Source organism: Lycium ferocissimum, unplaced genomic scaffold (assembly GCF_029784015.1).
Source record: "Lycium ferocissimum isolate CSIRO_LF1 unplaced genomic scaffold, AGI_CSIRO_Lferr_CH_V1 ctg12095, whole genome shotgun sequence".
Taxonomy (NCBI): domain Eukaryota; kingdom Viridiplantae; phylum Streptophyta; class Magnoliopsida; order Solanales; family Solanaceae; genus Lycium; species Lycium ferocissimum.
The window spans coordinates 3,795-24,766 of record NW_026714182.1 but is presented as its reverse complement, the minus strand read 5'-3'; the positions used below and the strand labels follow the sequence as shown (position 1 = coordinate 24,766).

General features: G+C 41.4%; 1 protein-coding gene across 1 annotated transcript; it reads right to left on the bottom strand.

Annotated features, from left to right (window-relative positions):
• Nucleotides 1-10,530: 10,530 nt before the first annotated feature.
• LOC132041873 (uncharacterized) lies at nucleotides 10,531-17,901 on the bottom strand (the record flags this gene model as incomplete). Its single annotated transcript, XM_059432558.1, has 4 exons — nucleotides 17,787-17,901; nucleotides 15,769-15,920; nucleotides 14,971-15,361; nucleotides 10,531-10,594 (listed from the first exon to the last, which is right to left on the bottom strand). Coding segments are annotated over exons 1-4 (722 nt in total), but the record flags the coding sequence as incomplete, so codon positions are not given.
• Between the last annotated feature and the right edge of the window lie 3,071 nt (nucleotides 17,902-20,972).

The window sequence follows — 20,972 nt, the reverse complement described above, 5'->3', positions numbered from 1 at the left end:
TTTTAATCATTGGGATCCATAAATTTATTTGGGAAAGTTTAGAAGCGATTCAGGTTCATTTGCAAAATACGAAGGTTGAAGCATTCTTATATCCAAAAGCAATGACATTTCAATCTTTAGTTTCCTTTTTGGCTACCGAAATTTTAGAAGAAGCTTCACCTATAAAACGTGACACCCAGAGATCAGCCTACAGAAAACAATCAACAATCAACCCCAACAACACGAGAACATCAACAATCACTACTGAACCACAACATAACATAACTAGTTTACTTTTCGGTATAATCTGACAGTTCCGTTTCGACTCATTTTTCAAACCAATATCAATACTTCCATACACACATACTAATTTGAGATCATACAAACACAAGCCAAGAATATTTCAAACCTTACCTCCAATATTCGACAATTCCATATTCTTTCCAAAATTCTTATTGATGCAACAAAATCATCTGACACGTTTTCTACTCACCTAATTCCTCCTAATAACAATAATCTACATGAACACTTCATTAACTTAATATCATAAAAATCACACCAATACGACATAATTCTCTACATTCCATTTTCATACCAATTAACTTATAAATGCTTCATTTACATATAATGATCACCATAACGCGACTAACACGTTAAACAAAATAAAATTAAAAATCACCATTTCACCTACATATGGTCCACGGCCAAACATCAATATTTCAACTTCAACCCATTTTATTCAACTTTCATTTCTAATACAAACTCACAATAACCACAACTAAAATACAACATAAAATCAACTCATCCTTGATACACAACACATACACATGCACGGCCACAACATGCACACACATTCACCATGCCAACTTCTATATTTCTATGAATTCTATTCATTTCCATATATTACAACACAAACCAATCTTCATAACATAATAAAAAGGATGATTTCTTACCTTTTTCTCCAATCTTCTTCACTTGAGTAAGTTGTCCATTTGAAGAAACAAATCCTCTTCCTTCCAAACCAATTGCACCAAGTTGTAAAGGAGGCTTGATTTAGTAGGAAAATCACAAGATACAAATTTTTGGGACAAGATTTTTGGGAGTAAATTTCCCCATGCTCAGCGAATCCCTCTCTTGTTTCTTTTTTTTTTTTGCTCTTGGTTTCTCTTGTTTCTTGAATTTTCTTGAAGCCTCCTTGTTCCATAAATAATTAAGTGATCACATGCATGATCACATGACCACCTCAAGGGCTTGGGCCAACCATGGTGTGGCCGGCCACCCCACTGCACTTTGGGCCTCAATTTTTCATTTTATTTTCTTAGCCCAATTGATGATGGATCGTTTCGGAAATTCACGGGATTAATTTACAAGATTCCAATTTTGCCCTTAACCTTCCTTAACATTTCCGCGTCAATAGTCTCCAAAACATCACATCCACACTACGTAGAATCCAATGGAAACCTTAATTCCTACCATTCCGAATCATTTCCAACTTTTCCGAATGCGCATAAAATGCGAGGTATAACAGGGCCCACCTCGGATTAAGTCGAGGCGGCGGACAGAAATCACAAACATTAGGCTCCATAAGGTTAACCATAAAAGTTTCGGAGCGATTCGGATTCATTTGCGAAAGTTACGAAGGTTTAAGCATTCTTATAATCAAATGTAAGAATTGTAATTCAATTGCGCTGAATGAATAGTGCTCAAAACCAGACTCAGATTTCTAGGAGCAGAATTATCCCCGAGGTCCCGTTCTCGACCTAGTAGGTCTAGGACATGCCAAAAGAAGAAAAGGTAGGCTTTACATACCTTACGGACGTCTTATGCTCGCTTTATCTCCAATCCCGTTTCGCCTAGAATCTGCAAATGGTCACATTTACCAGTTACTATTCATGAGACTTCAACTTTCAATCTTGGTTTAATACTTGTCTACCAAAATTTTGGCAGCACCTCCCCTATACGTATAGCACCCCCGAGACGTAGCTCGGCTCAATATACCAACAACACCATCAACAACAACGACAACACCAATAATCGCTACAAACATATATTAGCATAAATAGTCTTTCTTTCTACACAAAGCATTAACTATCATTCCAACTTCACGCTTTCCATCCAATATCAACGTTTTCATATTCATTCTCTAATTCAAGGCCATTCAAATACGTTTCGGAAGCATTTTACATTATTTCACAAAATATACAAAATTTCCATCAAACCATAATCCATCCAAAACTTCCAATTTTCAACATAAATTTCAACAAAACATTTTTGTCTTCCAACTTCATTAACAACAATCATAATTTGTGTCTTAGAACCTTACTTCCACATATTATATAAAAACTATCAATAAAATTGCATAATTTCCTACCACAACCTTACAACAATTTTTTTCCAATTACATAATTTATAATAACATCGTATATTATTCCGATACACAACAACACAACAAATTCTTAAACATATTAACTTAACTATTATTCTTCCATCTACTTCACCAAGCCAAAATCAACACAATTCACATACTAAATAATATTTGTTCATCAACCTACCTTCATAACTACAATAAACTAGTCTTGGCTACACACATATATTCACCCCCAACATACAAATTTCATGCTTCTATCCATTTCTCCACATACTACAACATGTATGTATCTTCCATAACACAAAAAGAACATAAAATTCTTACCTTTTCCAACAAGTTCTCCTTGCCAAAAGAACACACTTTCTTGCCAAGATATTTGTATCACTTTGTAGAGAATCTTAAACTCAATAAGAATCCAAGAAGAAACAAGTTTTTGAATCAAAGACTAAGGCTCCAAGAATTTTTTTTTTTCTTTTCTTTCCCTTTCTCTCCATGGCCGAAGGCCTTTCTTTTTTTTTTTCTTGATTTTTTTTTTTTTTTTTCTTGAAACTTCTAAATGAAAATGACAATGATCCCATGTATTTATCACATGATCAATTCATGAACTAATTCATGACATGGGCTTGGCCCTCTTTTTTTTTTTTTTTTTTTTTTTTTTTTCTAGCCCAACACTTTTCATTTTCCTAGCCCAACACTTGGCTAATATATGAAATTCATAGAACAAATTTTCAAAATTTCAATTTTTTTGCTCTTGGCCTTCCTCGTATTTCCATCAATATTTTTCATAACCAACATATTCATACTAAATAAGTCCCACATATGGCCTCACTCCTTACAAGTCAACATCATTCCGAATTTTTCAAATTTGCAAAAATCGTCGGATATAACATCCTCCCCCCCTTTAAAACATTCGTCCTCGAATGTTAAATTAACCTTATGGTAAATCAGAATAATTCGGGGAGGTCCTCTTGCCAACTACGTACTCGTATTTGATCAGAGCACTTGTAAGGGTATTTCGTCTTTCTATCCTTTTTTGTCCGATGTTACCATATTAAGGTTGTTCGGAATCCTTATTAGTCTAGCGGCTCGCACAATCTCAAATAAGCTATATGGCGAACAGAATCTTCATCAGAACCAGAAGATCAGACGGATGTCAAACGGAGGGAGTCATATCCGGAATCAGAAGTACAGAAGCATAGCATACGTTATAATCATACATTATAATCGAGCCGACGCATGCATCAAGCATATCGGACAAACCCATAATCAGAATCAGATGTACTGAACTATATCGAATAGATCCGTAGTCAAAGTCAGACGTATGGAAGTATGCCAGACAGATCCGTGATCAGAGTCAGACGTATAGAGAAGTATTAGACAGATTTGTATTTGTACGGAGGTAATAGAAACGTAATCATTCAAAAGTACGAGGTATAGTAGACAGAGCTTCATCGCAATCAGAGGCGCAGAAATGTGGCATACGTAATCACTATCCGGGTCGACCATTTCCACTAACACTTCTCGGGGACTTACGGAAATTTCCTCGTCACGTTTCACTTCTCGCTTGATTACGTACTTGTTCTTCCCATTTCTACACAAATGATTTCCTACTTCGCTTGTCGGCTCCTCAAGGCTTCACTTAATCATATTTCTTATCCTTAATCCCTTCCAATATTTTAGTTTTCTTACTCATTTTCTTTTCCAAGTATCGTCATTTATAACGTAATCAGGGTCAATCCATTCCATAACACTTGTTTTCCACCTTCCGCTTTGTCTCATGTGTTCTGTTTTGTAATGCCTTCCGTTAATCGCGACATTTGTCGCTGGAACTTACCTCTCGATCAACGTAGTCACCAGGGGAGAGTCATACACATACAGATACATTTATTATTATCCTTCTTACAAACGTTTCCAACCACTATTCGAATTCTCTCTAAATCCCGAGCGATATTGCTCCTTCTTTCTTTTACCCATTTAGTTCGCTCAGCTGCGTGACTCGTAAGTAAAGTGTTGGCTACTTCACATATTTGCTTTTCCTTTAGGTTACCCCAAATTTCCATTTATTTCTTATACCTACAATTGTGAAAATTTTTGTATCCTTCCCAGGGGGTCACCCATCCCAGAATTGCTCTGGCCCCAGCACGCTTAACCTCGAAACTTTAAGGCATTTTAGCATCTTAATGCTGGGATAGTCGCGTCCACTCCCCCCACACGGCCTTTGTCACTCAATTTAGGGCAGATTGGGGTCTTAGTAAATTTTCGGACAGTTCTCGTAGCGGGTCCCACCCCGATCTAAGCCATACAATTACCATACTGCCCCTTCTGAATCTTCAATATTCACTTTCGTCCAGGGTTTCTAGATTTATACTGGTGGTAGGGACCCCTCAGTCGCCTTTGCTTTTAACCGCTGGGTCTTTAATCCAACGTAATAGATTTACTCTATCGATATCGACTTCCAAGGCATGTTAAGAACTTATATCTCATTTTCCTTTTTATAATGCTGGAAAAAAAATTTGGGCAGAGGATCCTCTGTACTTCTTACTAACCCAACACCTGCATACAGAAATACCAACAATGCCTCACAGGGCCAACATATATACACACGTATCATAGCGTATCATAGCCACACAAGGCTAATAATTTCAAGTACATTATGAAAATGTCGAGACTTACCTCACATGCATAACTCAGACGGCAACGAACAATTGCCTATTTACTTTCCTTTTCAACCTTCAACTTTATATTTCAATCATACTTCAAATGACTTCCCCAACATACATCTTTCATACCATTGCGTACTCCGTGTACCGTATAGCTTCCAATATCATCAATCACCGTTTTGTCGATGCCATTCTTCTACCGAAATCAAAGGTTAGTAAAAAAAAGGAATTCATTTCCTACGGTACGGCTCTATCGCACGATCTAAGATCCAAAGAAAGGCAACATCATAAATGTCCCGTAACCTCCTGTTTATAGGTGTGGTGCACAACACACCGATAAACAAGACTCTACGAGACACGGCCGTAGACATTCCGAGGACAAACCGCTGCGATACCACTTTTGTCACGACCCAGCCCCGTGGGCCGTGACTGGTGCCCTACTTAGGCACCCAAACAAACTTACGAACCAAATTGTCATATTAGGACATATCCAGATTTAACAGATATTATTCGTACCGGTAACTGATAGCAGACATCACACAAATACAGAAACGAATGCTATCCTAAGCGGTCGCCCGTGCAGAATCATCATATCAAAATCAAAACTGGCGGAATGCACATCGCCCAGACATACACATCAAAATCAGAAGAGTGGCGGAATACACATCGCCCAGATGTACACACATATCCAAACATAGGGGCCGGATTGGCCATAATAACATACGGGCCGCTTAAGAACGCAACTCAAAACCACATACGAACAAACCGGACCCATGACCCACAAATATGACTACGAGCCCTACAAACCGAACAAACATACGAACATATGACGGGACGGGCCCCGCCGTACCCGAACAAATACAAATGTACGAATGTGCATAGCAAAACATATATACCAAAATATGGGCTCCGGATCAGGGAGCACTCCAAAGTAGCAGAATAGGTAGCCTAAACCGAGGATCGCCCAACCAAGCGTCCGTACCGCGGGCATGAAACGCGCGCCCCCCCGAAGAAAGGGGGTCGGTACGAAAAAGTGCGACCGAGTATGTAAAGCAGGAGGTACAAGAATCCAAAACATGGCCGGAGTCGAAGATACGAACAAATACGAAGTAACGATCAAACCCGTGCGGAATGCAAATGTACGAATGCAATTAAAAAATCATGCATAAAGCTCAAGAACGTGGTCACCCCCCGACGCCGGTGCCACAACACATCATACTCCGTGTTTTCAAATCTCCGTACATCTCCGAACACATCATCATATCACACACATCAAATCATCGAATATATCGGTATGCCATATCACATCATAACACCATAGACGGTAACCGGCCCTATGGCGAGGTCTCGGAAACCGTAACACATCATACTGCCGAATATGTCATAATGCGCACGATCACAGAACCGGCCTGGGTACCGGCGAACGAAGTCATAATAGTCGGCACGAGCAGAGTAGTGCGGAAATCATATGCATATCAAAAGTAAATCCCAAGACTCGACACATAATTTCATATACATATACAATAGCCTCAGAAGGCTCAAAACGAGTATCGAGTGAATCGGAATTAGTGTACAAAGGTTACGGACTTTTAGTTAACAATTTTTTTTTCCGAAAAGCATATCGTAGGTCATTCTCGGAAAATATAGCATCATTCATAGTGGTGAGCGTTCAAATAACATTATAAGACATTTCAAACGGACCTTAGAGTCATAAGCAAACATTTTCCTTTTTATATCGTACGAAAATGAGCCAAACAAATCAAATAAAGGAAGTCTCGGAACTTGCGGGCCCACCTCGGGTCAAGTCGAGGCGGCGGACAGAAATCACAAACATTAGGCTCCATAGGGTTAACTATAAAAGTTTCGGAGCGATTCGGATACATTTGCGGAAGTTATGGAGGTTTAAGCATTCTTTCGACCAAATGTAAAGATTATAGTTCAAATGCGCTGGATGAATAGTATGCAAAATCAAACTCGGATTTCCAAGAGCGGAATTAGTCCCGAGGTTCCGTTCTCAACCTAGTAAGTCTAGGACATGCCAAACGAAGAAAAGGTCGGCTTTACATACCTTACGGACGTCTTATGCTCGCTTAAACTCAAATCCCGTTTCGTCCAGAATCTGCAAATGGTCAAAGTTACCAAATGTAAATTATAGACTTTAACTTTCATTCTTGGTTTAATACTTGTCTACAAGAATTTTGGCAAGATCTCCCCTATAAATATAGCACCCCCGAGAATATGACTCGGCTCAATATACCAACAACAACAACCCAATAACAACATCAACAACATCAACATTTAATAATCGCTACAAACATATATTAGCATAAATAGTCTTTCTTTCTACACAAAGCATTAACTATCATTCCAACTTCACGCTTTCCATCCAATATCAACGTTTTCATATTCATTCTCTAATTCAAGGTCATTCAAATACGTTTCGGACACATTTCTCATTATTCTACAAAATATACAAAATTTCCATCAAACCATAATTCATCCAAAACTTCCACATATGCAACAAAACAACAAAACACATTTTTTCCATCCAAACTCCATTAACAACAACCATAATTCACATTTAGAACCTTACCTCCACAATTATATAAAAACTATATGAAAATTGCATATAATTCCTACCACAACCTTACAACATTTTTTGCCAATTACATAATTTATAATAACCATTCATTACATTATAAGGATCACACAACAACACAACAACATATTAAACATAATTAGTTCATTTCCATTTTTCTCTTATTCACCCATCCATACCCATTTCACAACTTCAACCAAATTCATTCAACACCATTTCACATATAAATACATATTTGTTCAACTAGAATATAACATGAAAATCAACTAGTCTTGGCCACACATATATTCACACGGCCAAGTCATGACATATTTTTATGAATTCTATCCATTTCTCACATATTACAACACAAACAAATCTTCCATAACACATAAAGAACATGAAATCCTTACCTTCTTCCAATGAATTTTCCTTGCCAAAAAACCACTTTCTTGCCAAACTAATTGTACCACTTTGAAGAGAACCTTGAGCTTAGTAAGAATATAAGAAGAATCACAATTTTTGGACCAAGATTAAGGCTAGGGAATTTTTTTCTTTTCTTTTCTCCTCTTTCTTTCTCCATGGCCGACGGCCTTTCTTTTTTTTTTCTTTCTTGATTTTTCTTTGTTTTTCTTGAAACTTCCAAATGAAAATGACAATGATCCCATGTATTTATCTTCTTATACTAATTAGTCATGTGACAAATCACATGACTAATTCCTCAATGGGTTGGGCCAAGTATTTTTTTTTTTTTTTTTTTTTTTCCAAATTTTTTCTAGCCTCATTTTCTCTTATTTTTTAGCCCAACACTTATGAATATATTTTGTAATTCCTGAAACTAATTTCCAAAATTTTAATTTTGCCCTTGGCCTTCCTCCGTATTTCCACACCACTATTTTTCATGAACAACACACACATCTCTTAATCCCAATCAACATATGACCTTATTCTTTACAAATCGAAATTATTCCCAAATTTTTCAAATACGCAAAAATGCCGGATATAACATCCTTCCCCCCTTTAAAACATTCGTCCTCGAATGTTAAATTAACCTTATGGTTTTACAAACATTTCGGGGAAGGTCTTCTTGCCAACTACATACTCGCATTTGATCGAAGCACTTGTAAGAGCCTTCACTTTCCAAGTCCTTCTATCCTTTTCCGATATTGCGGTATTAAGGTTGTTCGAAATCCTTATTAGTCTAGCGGTCCGTACAATCTTAAATAAACATATAACGAACAGGATCTTTATCGAATCGAAGATCGGACGGATGTCGAAACGAGGTCATATCCGGGATTAGAAGTACGAAGTATAGCATAGAATCGTAATCATACATTATACCAAACGTATTTAACCGAGCCGGACGCACGAGAGCATATCGGACAGATCCATAATCAGAGTCAGATGTACTGAACTACATCGAACAGATTCGTAATCAGAGTCAGACGCATGGGAGTATGCCAGACAGATTCGTGATCAGAGTCAGACGTACAGAGAAGTATTCAGACAAATTTGTAATCAGAGTCGGACGTACAGAGGTATATCGGATAGAAACGTAATCAGATTCAAAAGTACAGAGGTATAGTAGACAGAGCTTCATCGCAATTAGGGGCGCAGAAATGTGGCATACAGAATCACTATCTGGGTCAGACCATTTCCACTAACACTTCTGGGACTTACGGAAATTTCCTGTCACGTTTCACTTCTCGCTTGATTACGGACTTGTTCTTCCCATTCCTACACAAATGATTTCCTACTTCGCTTGTCGGCTCCTTGAAGGCTTCACTTAATCATATTTCTTATCCTTAATCCCTTCCAATATTTTAGTTTCCTTACTCATTTTCTTTTCCAAGTATCGCCATTTATAACGTAATCAGGGTCAATCCATTCCATAACACTTGTTTTCCACCTTCCGCTTTATCCCATGTGTTCTGTTTTGTAATGCCTTCTGTTAATCGCGACATTTGTCACTGGAACTTACCTCTCGATCAACGTAGTCACCAGGGTAAAGTCATACACATACAGATACATTTATTATTATCCTTCTTACAAACGTTTCCAACCACTATTCGAATTCTCTAAATCCCGAGCGATATTGCTCCTTCTTTCTTTCACCCATTTAGTTCGCTCAGTCTGCGTGACTCCTGTAAAGGTGCTGGCTACTTCACATATTTGCTTTTCCTTTCGGTTACCCCAAATTTCCATTTATTTCTTATACCTACAATTGTGACAATTTTTGTCTCCTTCCCAGGGGGTCACCCATCCCAGAATTGCTCTGGCCCCAAAGACGCTTAACCTCGAAACTTTAAGGCATTTTAGTGTCTTAATGCTGGGATAGTCACGTCCACTCCCCCCACACGACCTTTGTCACTCAATTTAGGGCAGATTGGGGTCTTAGTAAATTTTCGGACAGTTCTCGTAGCGGGTCCCACCCCGATCTAAGCCATACAATTACCATACTGCCCCTTCTGAATCTTCAATATTCACTTTCGTCCAGGGTTTCTAGATTTATACTGGTGGCAGGGACCCCTCAGTCGCCCTTGCTTTTAACCGCTGGGTCTTTAATCCAACGTAATGGATTTACTCTATCGATATCGACTTCCAAGGCATGTTAAGAACTTATATCTCATTTTCCTTTTTATAATGCTGAAAAAAAAATTTGGGCAGAGGTTCCTCTGTACTTCTTACTAACCCAACACCTGTACACAGAAATACCAACAATGCCTCACAGGGCCAACATATATACACACGTATCATAGCGTATCATAGCCACACAAGGCTAATAATTTCAAGTACATTATGAAAATGTCGAGACTTACCTCACATGCATAACTCAGACGGCAACGAACACTTGCCTATTTACTTTCCTTTTCAACCTTCAACTTTATATTTCAATCATACTTCAAATGACTTCCCCAACATACATCTTTCATACCATTGCTTACCTGTACACTGTATAGCTTCCAATATCATCAATCAACGTCTTTTTGTCGATGCCATTCTTCTTGACTGAAATCAAAGGTTAGTAAAAAAAAGGAATTCATTTCCTACGGCTGGCTCTATCGCACGATCTAAGATCCAAAGAAAGGCAACACCATAAATGTCTGTAGCCTCCTGTTTATAGATGTGGTGCACAACACACCGATAAACAAGACTCTACGAGACACGGCCTGTAGACATTCCGAGGACAAACCGCTCTGATACCACTTTTGTCACGACCCAGCCCCGTGGGCCGTGACTGGTGCCCTACTTAGGCACCCAAACAAACTTACGAACCAAATTGTCATATTAGGGCATATCCAGATTTAACAGATATTATTCGTACCGATAACTGATAGCAGACATCACACAAATACTGAAACGAACGCTATCCTAAGCGGTCGCCCGTACAGAATCATCATATCAAAATCAAAACTGGCGGAATGCACATCGCCCAGACATACACATCAAAATCAGAAGAGTGGCGGAATACACATCGCCCAGATGTACACACATATCCAAACATAGGGGCCGGATTGGCCATAATAACTTACGGGGCCGCTTAAGAACGCAACTCAAAACCACATACGAACAAACCGGACCCATGACCCACAAATATGACTACAGGCCTCTACAAACAGAACAGAACATACGAACATATGACGGGACAGGGCCCCGCCGTACCCGAACAGTTACAAATGTACAGAATGTGCATAGCAAAACATATACCAAAATATGGGCTCCGGATCAAAGGGAGCACTCCAAAGTAGCAGACTGGGTAGCCTAAACCGGAGGATCGCCCAACCGAGCGTCTGTACCTGCGGGCATGAAACGCTGCCCCCGAAGAAAGGGGTCGGTACGAAAAAAGAAAGTGCGAGTATGTAAAGCGGGAGGTACGGTAATCCCAATCATGGTGGAGTCGAAGATACGAACAAATACGAAGTAACGGATCAAACTCGTGCGGAATGCAAATGTACAGAATGCAATTAAAAATCATGCATAAAGCTCAGGAACGTGGTCACCCCCTGACGCTGGTGCCACAGCACATCATACTCCAGAAGTTTTCAAATCTCCGTACATCTCCGAACACATCATAACATCAGACACATCAAATCATCAGAATATATCAGTTGCCATATCACATCATAGCACCATAAACGGTAACCGGCCCTATGGCGAGGTCTCGGAAACCGTAACACATCATACTGCCGAATATGTCATAGGGCGCACGATCACATAACCGGCCCGGGTACCGGCGAACGAAATCATAATAGTCGGCACGAGCAGAGTAGTGCAGAAATCATATGCATATCAAAAGTAAATCCCAAGACTCGACACATAATTTCATATACATATACAATAGCCTCACAAGGCTCAAAACGAGTATCGAGTGAATCGGAATTAGTGTACAAAGGTTACGGACTTTTAGTTAACAATTTTTTTTTCGAAAAGCATATCGTAGGTCATTCTCGGAAAATATAGCATCATTCATAGTGGTGAGCGTTCAAATAACATTATAAGACATTTCAAACGGACCTTAGAGTCATAAGCAAACACTTCCTTTTTATATCGTACGGAAATGAGTCAGACCAACCAAATAGGGGAAATTTCGGGACTTGCGGGCCCACCTCGGATTAAGTCGAGGCGGCGGACAGAAATCACAAACATTAGGCTCCATAAGGTTAACCATAAAAGTTTCGGAGCGATTCGGATTCATTTGCGAAAGTTACGAAGGTTTAAGCATTCTTATAACCAAATGTAAGAATTGTAATTCAATTGCGCTGAATGAATAGTGCTCAAAACCAGACTCAGATTTCTAGGAGCAGAATTATCCCCGAGGTCCCGTTCTCGACCTAGTAGGTCTAGGACATGCCAAAAGAAGAAAAGGTAGGCTTTACATACCTTACGGACGTCTTATGCTCGCTTTATCTCCAATCCCGTTTCGCCTAGAATCTGCAAATGGTCACATTTACCAGTTACTATTCATGAGACTTCAACTTTCAATCTTGGTTTAATACTTGTCTACCAAAATTTTGGCGACACCTCCCCTATACGTATAGCACCCGAGACGTAGCTCGGCTCAATATACCAACAACACCATCAACAACAACGACAACACCAATAATCGCTACAAACATATATTAGCATAAATAGTCTTTCTTTCTACACAAAGCATTAACTATCATTCCAACTTCACGCTTTCCATCCAATATCAACGTTTTCATATTCATTCTCTAATTCAAGGCCATTCAAATACGTTTCGGACACATTTCTCATTATTCTACAAAGTATACAAAATTTCCATCAAACCGTAATTCATCCCAAACTTCTACATATGCAACAAAACAACAAAATTACATTGTTTTCCTTCCAAACTCCTTAACAACAACCATAATTCACATTTAGAACCTTACTTCCACAATTATATAAAAACTATATGAAAATCATATAATTCCCCATAACAATCCGCAACCATTTTCAATGCCAACTCAACTCGTTAACCATTCATTTACATTATAAGGATCACACAACAACACAACCAACATATTAAACATAATTAGTTCATTTCCATTTTTCTCTTCCACACCACACGGCTCCATACCCATTTCACAACTTCAACCAAATTCATTCAACTTCCATTTCCAATATAGAATACACAACAACTACAACTAGAATATAACATGAAAATCAACTAGTCTTGGCTACATAACACATGCATGCACACGGCCAAGTCATGAAGTTTTCATATTTTTATGAATTCTATCCATTTCTCCATATTACAACACAAACAAATCTTCCATAACACATAAAGAACATGAAATCCTTACCTTCTTCCAATGAATTTTCCTTGCCACCAAAACCACTTTCTTGCCAAACTAATTGTACCACTTTGAAGAGCACCTTGAGCTTAGTAAGAATATAAGGGAATCACAATTTTTGGACCAAGATTGAAGGCTAGGGAATTTTTTTCTTTTCTTTTCTCCTCTTTCTTTCTCCATGGCCGACGGCCTTTCTCTTTTTTTTTCTTTCTTGATTTTTCTTTGTTTTTCTTGAAACTTCCAAATGAAAATGACAATGATCCCATGTATTTATCTTCTTATACTAATTAGTCATGTGACAAATCACATGACTAATTCCTCATGGGTTGGGCCAAGTATGGCCGGCCACCCCTTCCAAATTGGGCCTCATTTTCTCTTATTTTTTTGAGCCCAATTACTTATGAATCATATTTTGTAATTCCCGAAACTAATTTCCAAAATTCCAATTTTGCCCTTGGCCTTCCTCCGTATTTCCACACCACTATTTTTCATGAACAACACACACATCTCTTAATCCCAATCAACATATGACCTTATTCTTTACAAATCGAAATTATTCCCAAATTTTCCAAATACGCAAAAATGCCGGATATAACAATATCACACGGCCAACATGTCTTTTTTTCCAACTTCATCCAATTTTCATTCAACTTTCATTTCCATTACAAATTCCACAATAACCACAACTAGAATACAACATAAAATTCAACTCATCCAAACCATACAACACAACATATATTCGGCCATATGCATACATACACATTCACCATGCAACTTCCATATTTACATGATTTCTACCCATTTCCACATACTACAATATAAACAAAGGCCTTACAACACCTAAAAGGGAATTGAATCTTACCTTTTTCTTCCAACTTCTTCACTCCACCAAATTATCCAAACGACGAATCCAACGGTCTATCTTCCGAAATAACTATACCACGTTGTAGAGGGACCTTGAATTAGTATAAATACCACAAGAGAATAATTTTGGGAGCAAGATTTTGATGGGTGAATTTCCCCTAGGTTCAGCCGAAAGTTCTCTCTCTTTTCTTTTTTTTTTGCTCTTGTTTCTCTTGTTCAAATGTTTCTTGAATTTTCTTGAAACTTAACTCTTTTTTATAATTAGTTGGTCACATGTAAGTCACATGACCAACATCAAGGGCTTGGGCCAAGCCATGGCATGGCCACCACCCTCTCCTTTGGGCCTCAATTTTCATCATTTTTTTTTTAGCCCATAGTTGACGGATCGCTCTTGGAAATTCACGGGACTAATTTACAAGGTTCCAATTTTAGCCATTAACCTTCCTTAATATTTCCGCGTCAATATTTCCTTAGACATCACATGCACATTAAGTAAGATCCAATTAAAGCCTTATTTCTTACCATTCCGAATTATTTCCAATTTTTCCGAATACGCACAAAATGCGAGGTGTAACATCCTTCCCCCCTTTAGAACATTCGTCCTCGAATGTTAAATTGATCATATAGGGGTTTATAAATATTTTAGGGAAGAGTTCCTTGTACTATGGCTAGCACAAATACTTCATTGCTTAATCTATATAAGTACATAGGAATTTAAGTTACCTGGGGGCGCCGGAAACAAGTGAGGGTACTTCTTCTTCATTTCTTCTTCGGCCTCCCAAGTCATTTCCTCGCGGTTGTTGTTCCGCCATAATACCTTAACCGAAGGCACATCCTTGGTGCGTAGTCTCCTCACTTGGCGGTCCAGAATGGCTACCGGCTGTTCCTCGTAGGACAGCTCCTCAGTCACCTGAATGTCCTCTACAGGAAATACTCTAGAAGGGTCGCCGATAAATTTACGAAGCATAGACACATGGAATACCGGATGTACCGCTTCCAAATCCGCTGGCAAATTCAGTTCATAAGCAACCTTTCCAACTTTGCGGACGATCTGATAAGGTCCGATATACCTTGGGCTAAGCTTCCCTTTTACTCGCCGAATCTCATGACGCCACTTCATAGGTGACACATTTAAGAATACCCAGTCACCCACTTGGAACTCCAAAGGTCGACGGCGATTATCCGCTTAAGATTTCTGTCGACTTTGAGCCGCCAACAATCGTTCCCGAATGAGCTTTACTTTATCCACCGCTGTGGATCATATCGGGGCCGACTAATTTAGTTTCCCCGACATCGAACCAGCCGATAGGGGACCTGCATTTCCTACCATATAATGCCTCGTACGGTGCCATTTGGATACTAGAATGGTAGTTGTTATTGTAAGCAAATTCTACAAGTGGCAAATGATCGTCAAATACCTACGAAGTCAATAGCACAGGCTCGCAGCATATCTTCCAACGTCTGGATAGTGCGTTCGGCCTGTCCATCAGACTGCGGGTGAAATGCCGTACTAAGGCTTACCTGAGTCCCCAGTCCTTCTTGGAATGATCTCCAGAAATTAGCTGTGAACTGGGCACCTCTATCGGAAATAATGGATACAGGAACGCCGTGGAGCCTGACTATCTCCTTAATATACAGTCTGGCGTAGTCCTCTGCGGAATAAGTAGTCCGAACTGGAAAGAAATGGGCCGATTTAGTCAGTCTGTCCACAATAACCCATATCGAATCATATTTTCGTGGCGTGCGGGGTAAACCTGCGATGAAATCCATATTGATAACCTCCCACTTCCACATCGGAATTTCCATTTCTTGCAACAATCCGCCGGGCTTCTGGTGTTCAATCTTGACCTGATGACAATTTGGACACTGAGCAACAAATTCTGCAATGTCCCTTTTCATATTATCCCACCAAAATAAACACACCGAGGTCATGGTACATTTTTGTGGCCCCTGGATGAACGAGAATCGAGAATAATGTGCTTCGCCCATTACCTGCCGTGAGGCCGTGTGCAACGTCAGGTACGCACAATCTGCCCCTATATAGTAATACTCCATCGGGCGTAAGCTCAAACGGGGTCTTTTCCCTGTCAAGGCCTATATCTCGATACCGTACCAGGATAGGATCTTCGTACTGACGTCGCTTGATTTCTTCTATAATGGAGGACTCGGCAAATTCTCGGACAGAAACCCCAATGCCTCCAGAATCGGCCAAGCGAACACCAAGGCTGGCTAGCTGACAGACTTCGCGGACTATTTCTTTCTTTTTTGGTGGGACATCTGCCAAACTGCCCAAGGATTTGCGACTAAGCGCATCCGCTACCACATTGGCCTTCCCGGGATGATACAGAATGTCGACATCATAATCTTTCAGGAACTCCAGCCATCTCCTCTGTCGCAAATTCAGCTCTTTTTGCTTAAAAATATATTGGAGACTCTTATGATCCGTATAGATATCAACATGTACACCATATAAATAGTGTCTCCATATTTTCAGAGCATGAATCACCGCAGCCAACTCCAGATCATGTGTAGGGTAATTTCTTTCATGCTTTTTGAGTTGCTGGGAAGCATAGGCTATAACTTTACCGTGCTGCATTAAGACACAACCTAAGCCAACACTGGACGCATCGCAATAGATAACATACCCGTCGGGACCCTCGGAAGAGTCAAAGCGGAGATGTGGTTAACTTTTCCTTCGACAATTGGAAGGCTGCGTTCACAAGCGTCGTCCTTTGGAACTTGGCTCCCTTCGAGTCAATCGGGTCAAAGGTGCTTTGAGATTGAAGCAAATTTTTTTTCACAAATCTCCGATAATACCCGCCCGATCCCAAAAAGGCTGCGTACCTCGGTGGGTGTCGTAGGTCTGGGCCAATTCTTTACGGCCTCGATCTTCTGCGTGTCCACCCGGATACCGTCAGCTCCAATAATATGTCCCAGGAATGTCACGAAAGTCATCCAGAATTCGCACTTAGAGAATTTAGCGTATAATTTCTGCTGACGGAATACCCCAAGGACTGCCCTTAAATGATCTGCATGCGCTTCCTCCAACCGGGAATAGACCAGAGTGTCATCGATGAATACGATCACGAACATGTCAAAGAATGGTCTAAATACCCGATTCATCAGGTCCATGAACACTGCCGGAGCATTAGTTAACCCAAAAGACATTACTCTGAACTCATAATGGCCATATCGAGTCTGGAACGCTGTCTTCGGGATATCTGACTCTCGTACTCGTACCTGGTGATAGCCGGATCGCAGATCTATTTTTGAGAAACACACAGCGCCTAGCTGGTCAAACAAATCGTCAATTCTGGGGAGAGGGTATTTATTCTTTATAGTTACCTTGTTTAGCTGTCGATAGTCAATACACATCCGGAGTGATCCATCTTTCTTTCTGACAAATAACACCGGAGCTCCCCAAGGCGAAGTGCTGGGTCGAATGAAACCCTTTTCTAGCAAGTCTTTCAGCTGTTCCTTCAGTTCTTTTAATTCGGCGGGCGCCATTCTATACGGAGGAATAGATATGGACTGGGTACCTGGCAGCACATCTATAGAAAAATCTATCTCCCTTTTAGGAGGCAGACCCGAAAGTTCATCTGGAAACACGTCTGGAAATTCATTGACTACTGGAACTGACTGGAGAGTCGGCATTTCTGCCTTTAAGTCTTGTACCCGAACCAGATGATAAATATAGCCTTTTCTGATCATCTTCCTCGCCTTAAGGTACGAAATAAACTTACCTCTCGGCGTGCTACATTACTCCCATTCTATCAGCTCTTCCGGGAATTGGAAGCGAACTACCTTCCCCGACAATCAACATTAGCATAACGGGAAGATAGCCAATCCATACCCATAATTGCATCAAATTCAGTCATGTCCAGCTCTACCAGGTCCTCTTTAGTACAACGATCACATATAATTACCGAACAATTTTTATATACTCGTTTGGCAATAATATAATCCCCCACCGGAGTAGCCACCTCAAATGGCTCTATAGGCTCGGGTTTTATCCCGATCTTATCAGTAATCAACGGAGAAATATATGATAACGTGGAACCTGGATCTATTAATGCATATACGATGCAGGAAAAGATCAACAAAGTACACAGCAACCACATGCGGAGATGCTTCTGATCTGTAGGGTGGCTAAAGCATAAATGCGGTGTGAGGGGCGGCCCCCGGAAGCCCGCCCGGCCTCTACCGCGACCGGCGGATGTCGACGTACCTTGCCCGTGGGGCGCGCTCGAGCGAGATGATGACCCGACGGGCGATCCGGTGAGGAGCACTTTGCGCGCCCCAAATTACCCTTATACGGGCAATCTCTCAGCTTGCATGGCCACAGCGGCCAACAAAAGCACGCTCCGGCTAGCACGGTAGCACTCTCCGGGATGATATCGCCATGAGCACGAGGTCTAGGTGGCCTCGTCGGCCAAGCCTCATGCACTTTGTGATCTGAAGCTGCGGAGCTCGGGCTGCTCTGAATATCCGTATCGCTGGTCTCCGACCGGTGGACGCGGAGGTGCACTCCGTGTCGGGCCGAGAGGATGGGCGCCATCTGCTTGGGGCGGTCTGCTCCGGAACTCTCTAGAATACCCGGTACAAGCCGCTTTTGGGCTGACTCCTGCCAAAATCTCGATCAGGCTGATGTCCCCTATGTCTCTCCTCCATGCCCTGGGCATACGCTTGTACGCGGGCAATGTCCATGCCCGGCTGGGCAGCCACGGCTAGACAATTATCGATCAAATACTTATCCAAACCCCTGATAAAATGATGCATCCTGTCGGTCATGTCGGCTACCATCGTAGGTGCATACCGAGCCAGAGAGTCAAACTCCATACTATACTCCCTAACACTGCGACCTCGGCCCCGAGTAATAAAAATCTGTCCAATCTGGCCCTCCGTAGCTCTGGTGGCAGAAAATGACCCAGAAAAGCCTCCGTGAACTCATCCCATACAGCAGAAGGGGCTCCTCTACCTCGAGATAATTCCCAGGACTCGTACCAGTTGGCCGCGACATCATGCAATCTGTATGAGGCCAACTCAACTGACTCCGTCGGCGAGGCCTTAATCAGCCGTAGGGTGCGCTGCATCTCCCTAAGGAACTCCTGGGGGTCTTCTTCGGGCTTTGTCCCGAAGAACTCTGGAGGGTTACAAGTCAAAAACTCACGGGCCCTCGAACTGCCTACCCCGCGTGCCTGATCACCGCCCTCGATTCGCGCCTTTGCTCCGACCCGCCACCCATCTGGTCAATAACTGCACCGCCTCTCGCATGGCTCTGTCCTCCGCCCCTGGCTGTGGGGCTAGAGGCTCGAGTCCGGGGCTCTAGAAAAATAGTGAGGCCGCCCTCGATCCGGAACGGATTTTGCTGCGATCCCCTCGATACGGTGGCGTCGCCGAGCCGGCCCCGTCGGAGGCACGGGTCTCCCGCTCGGCCCAGTACGGCCCTAGTAATCCTTCGGACCTGACTAGTCTCGCCGGGCGGCCCTACGGTTGCCCATTCGGGGGCTGCCGTCGCTTTTCTCGGAGGCATAACTGAAAATACAACAATTCGATTCGTTAGGAGAGAATCATCCTAATAATACAGCTCTCTTGCACGATCTAAGATAGGAAAGAAGGGTAACATCCTAAATGCCTCGTAGCTCACTCGCGTTTATAGATGTGGTGCACGACACACCGATAAACGGACTCTACTAGACACGGTGCGTAGACATTCCGAGGACCTAACACCGGCTCGATACCACTTTTGTCACGACCCAACCCCGTAGGCCGTGACTAGTACCCTAGCTGGGCACCCGTACTTACACCGGTTCTAAATTAACTTAATAGCGAAGTAAACAAATATAGTAACTAAAGAATAATATAGATAGCGCACAAAAGTAAGTATGGCGCACGAAGGCCGATCAGGCCGTCACAAAATATATATACAATGCCCCAACGTACACAAACTCACAGAACCCACTACATATGTCTACAGACCTCTACAGACTGAAAACATAAACATATGACGGGACAGGGCCCCGTCGTACCCATGAAATTCATATATACACATAACAGAAAGAGACTGTACCAAAAAAATGCAAGCTCCGAACAAAGGAGCGCTGTAAGATAGCTGGTAGATAGCCTAAGCGGGCGGATCTGCAAAGCGTGTGTCTGTACCTGCGGGCATGAAACGCAGCCCCCGAAGAAAGGGGGTCAGTACGGAAAATGTACTGAATATGTAAAGCAGAGACTGTAATAAATAAAATTAAGATCAGAACAGAACATGCGGAGAACGAGCGAGATATATAGATAATCAAAAGGTATATCAGAAATCATGAATAATGTATGCAGAAAACATATGCCAAAGCCGGCCCCGTTAGGGACTCGGCAATCAGAACGTGGTCGCCCCCGACACTGGCACCACAAACCATAATAGATCATATCATATCAGATGGCCATATCAGAACATAATCAACAAATATCAGCATAAGCGTACATGGAACATCATACACCACAACCCATGCACGTATTATACCTGCCCCCTCACACCGGGGCACGGCGAACAATGCAGAGAAATACGCGTGATAACATATCCTGGCCCGGGCTCAGTGAAGGAAGCATTGAGGCATCCACGAGCGGAGTAGTGAGAAACTAATGCAATATAAAATATAGAACATTCACAAAGACTCGATAACATAATCCAGACGGTAGGTCGTATAGCGGACATTTAACAAAATCATAGC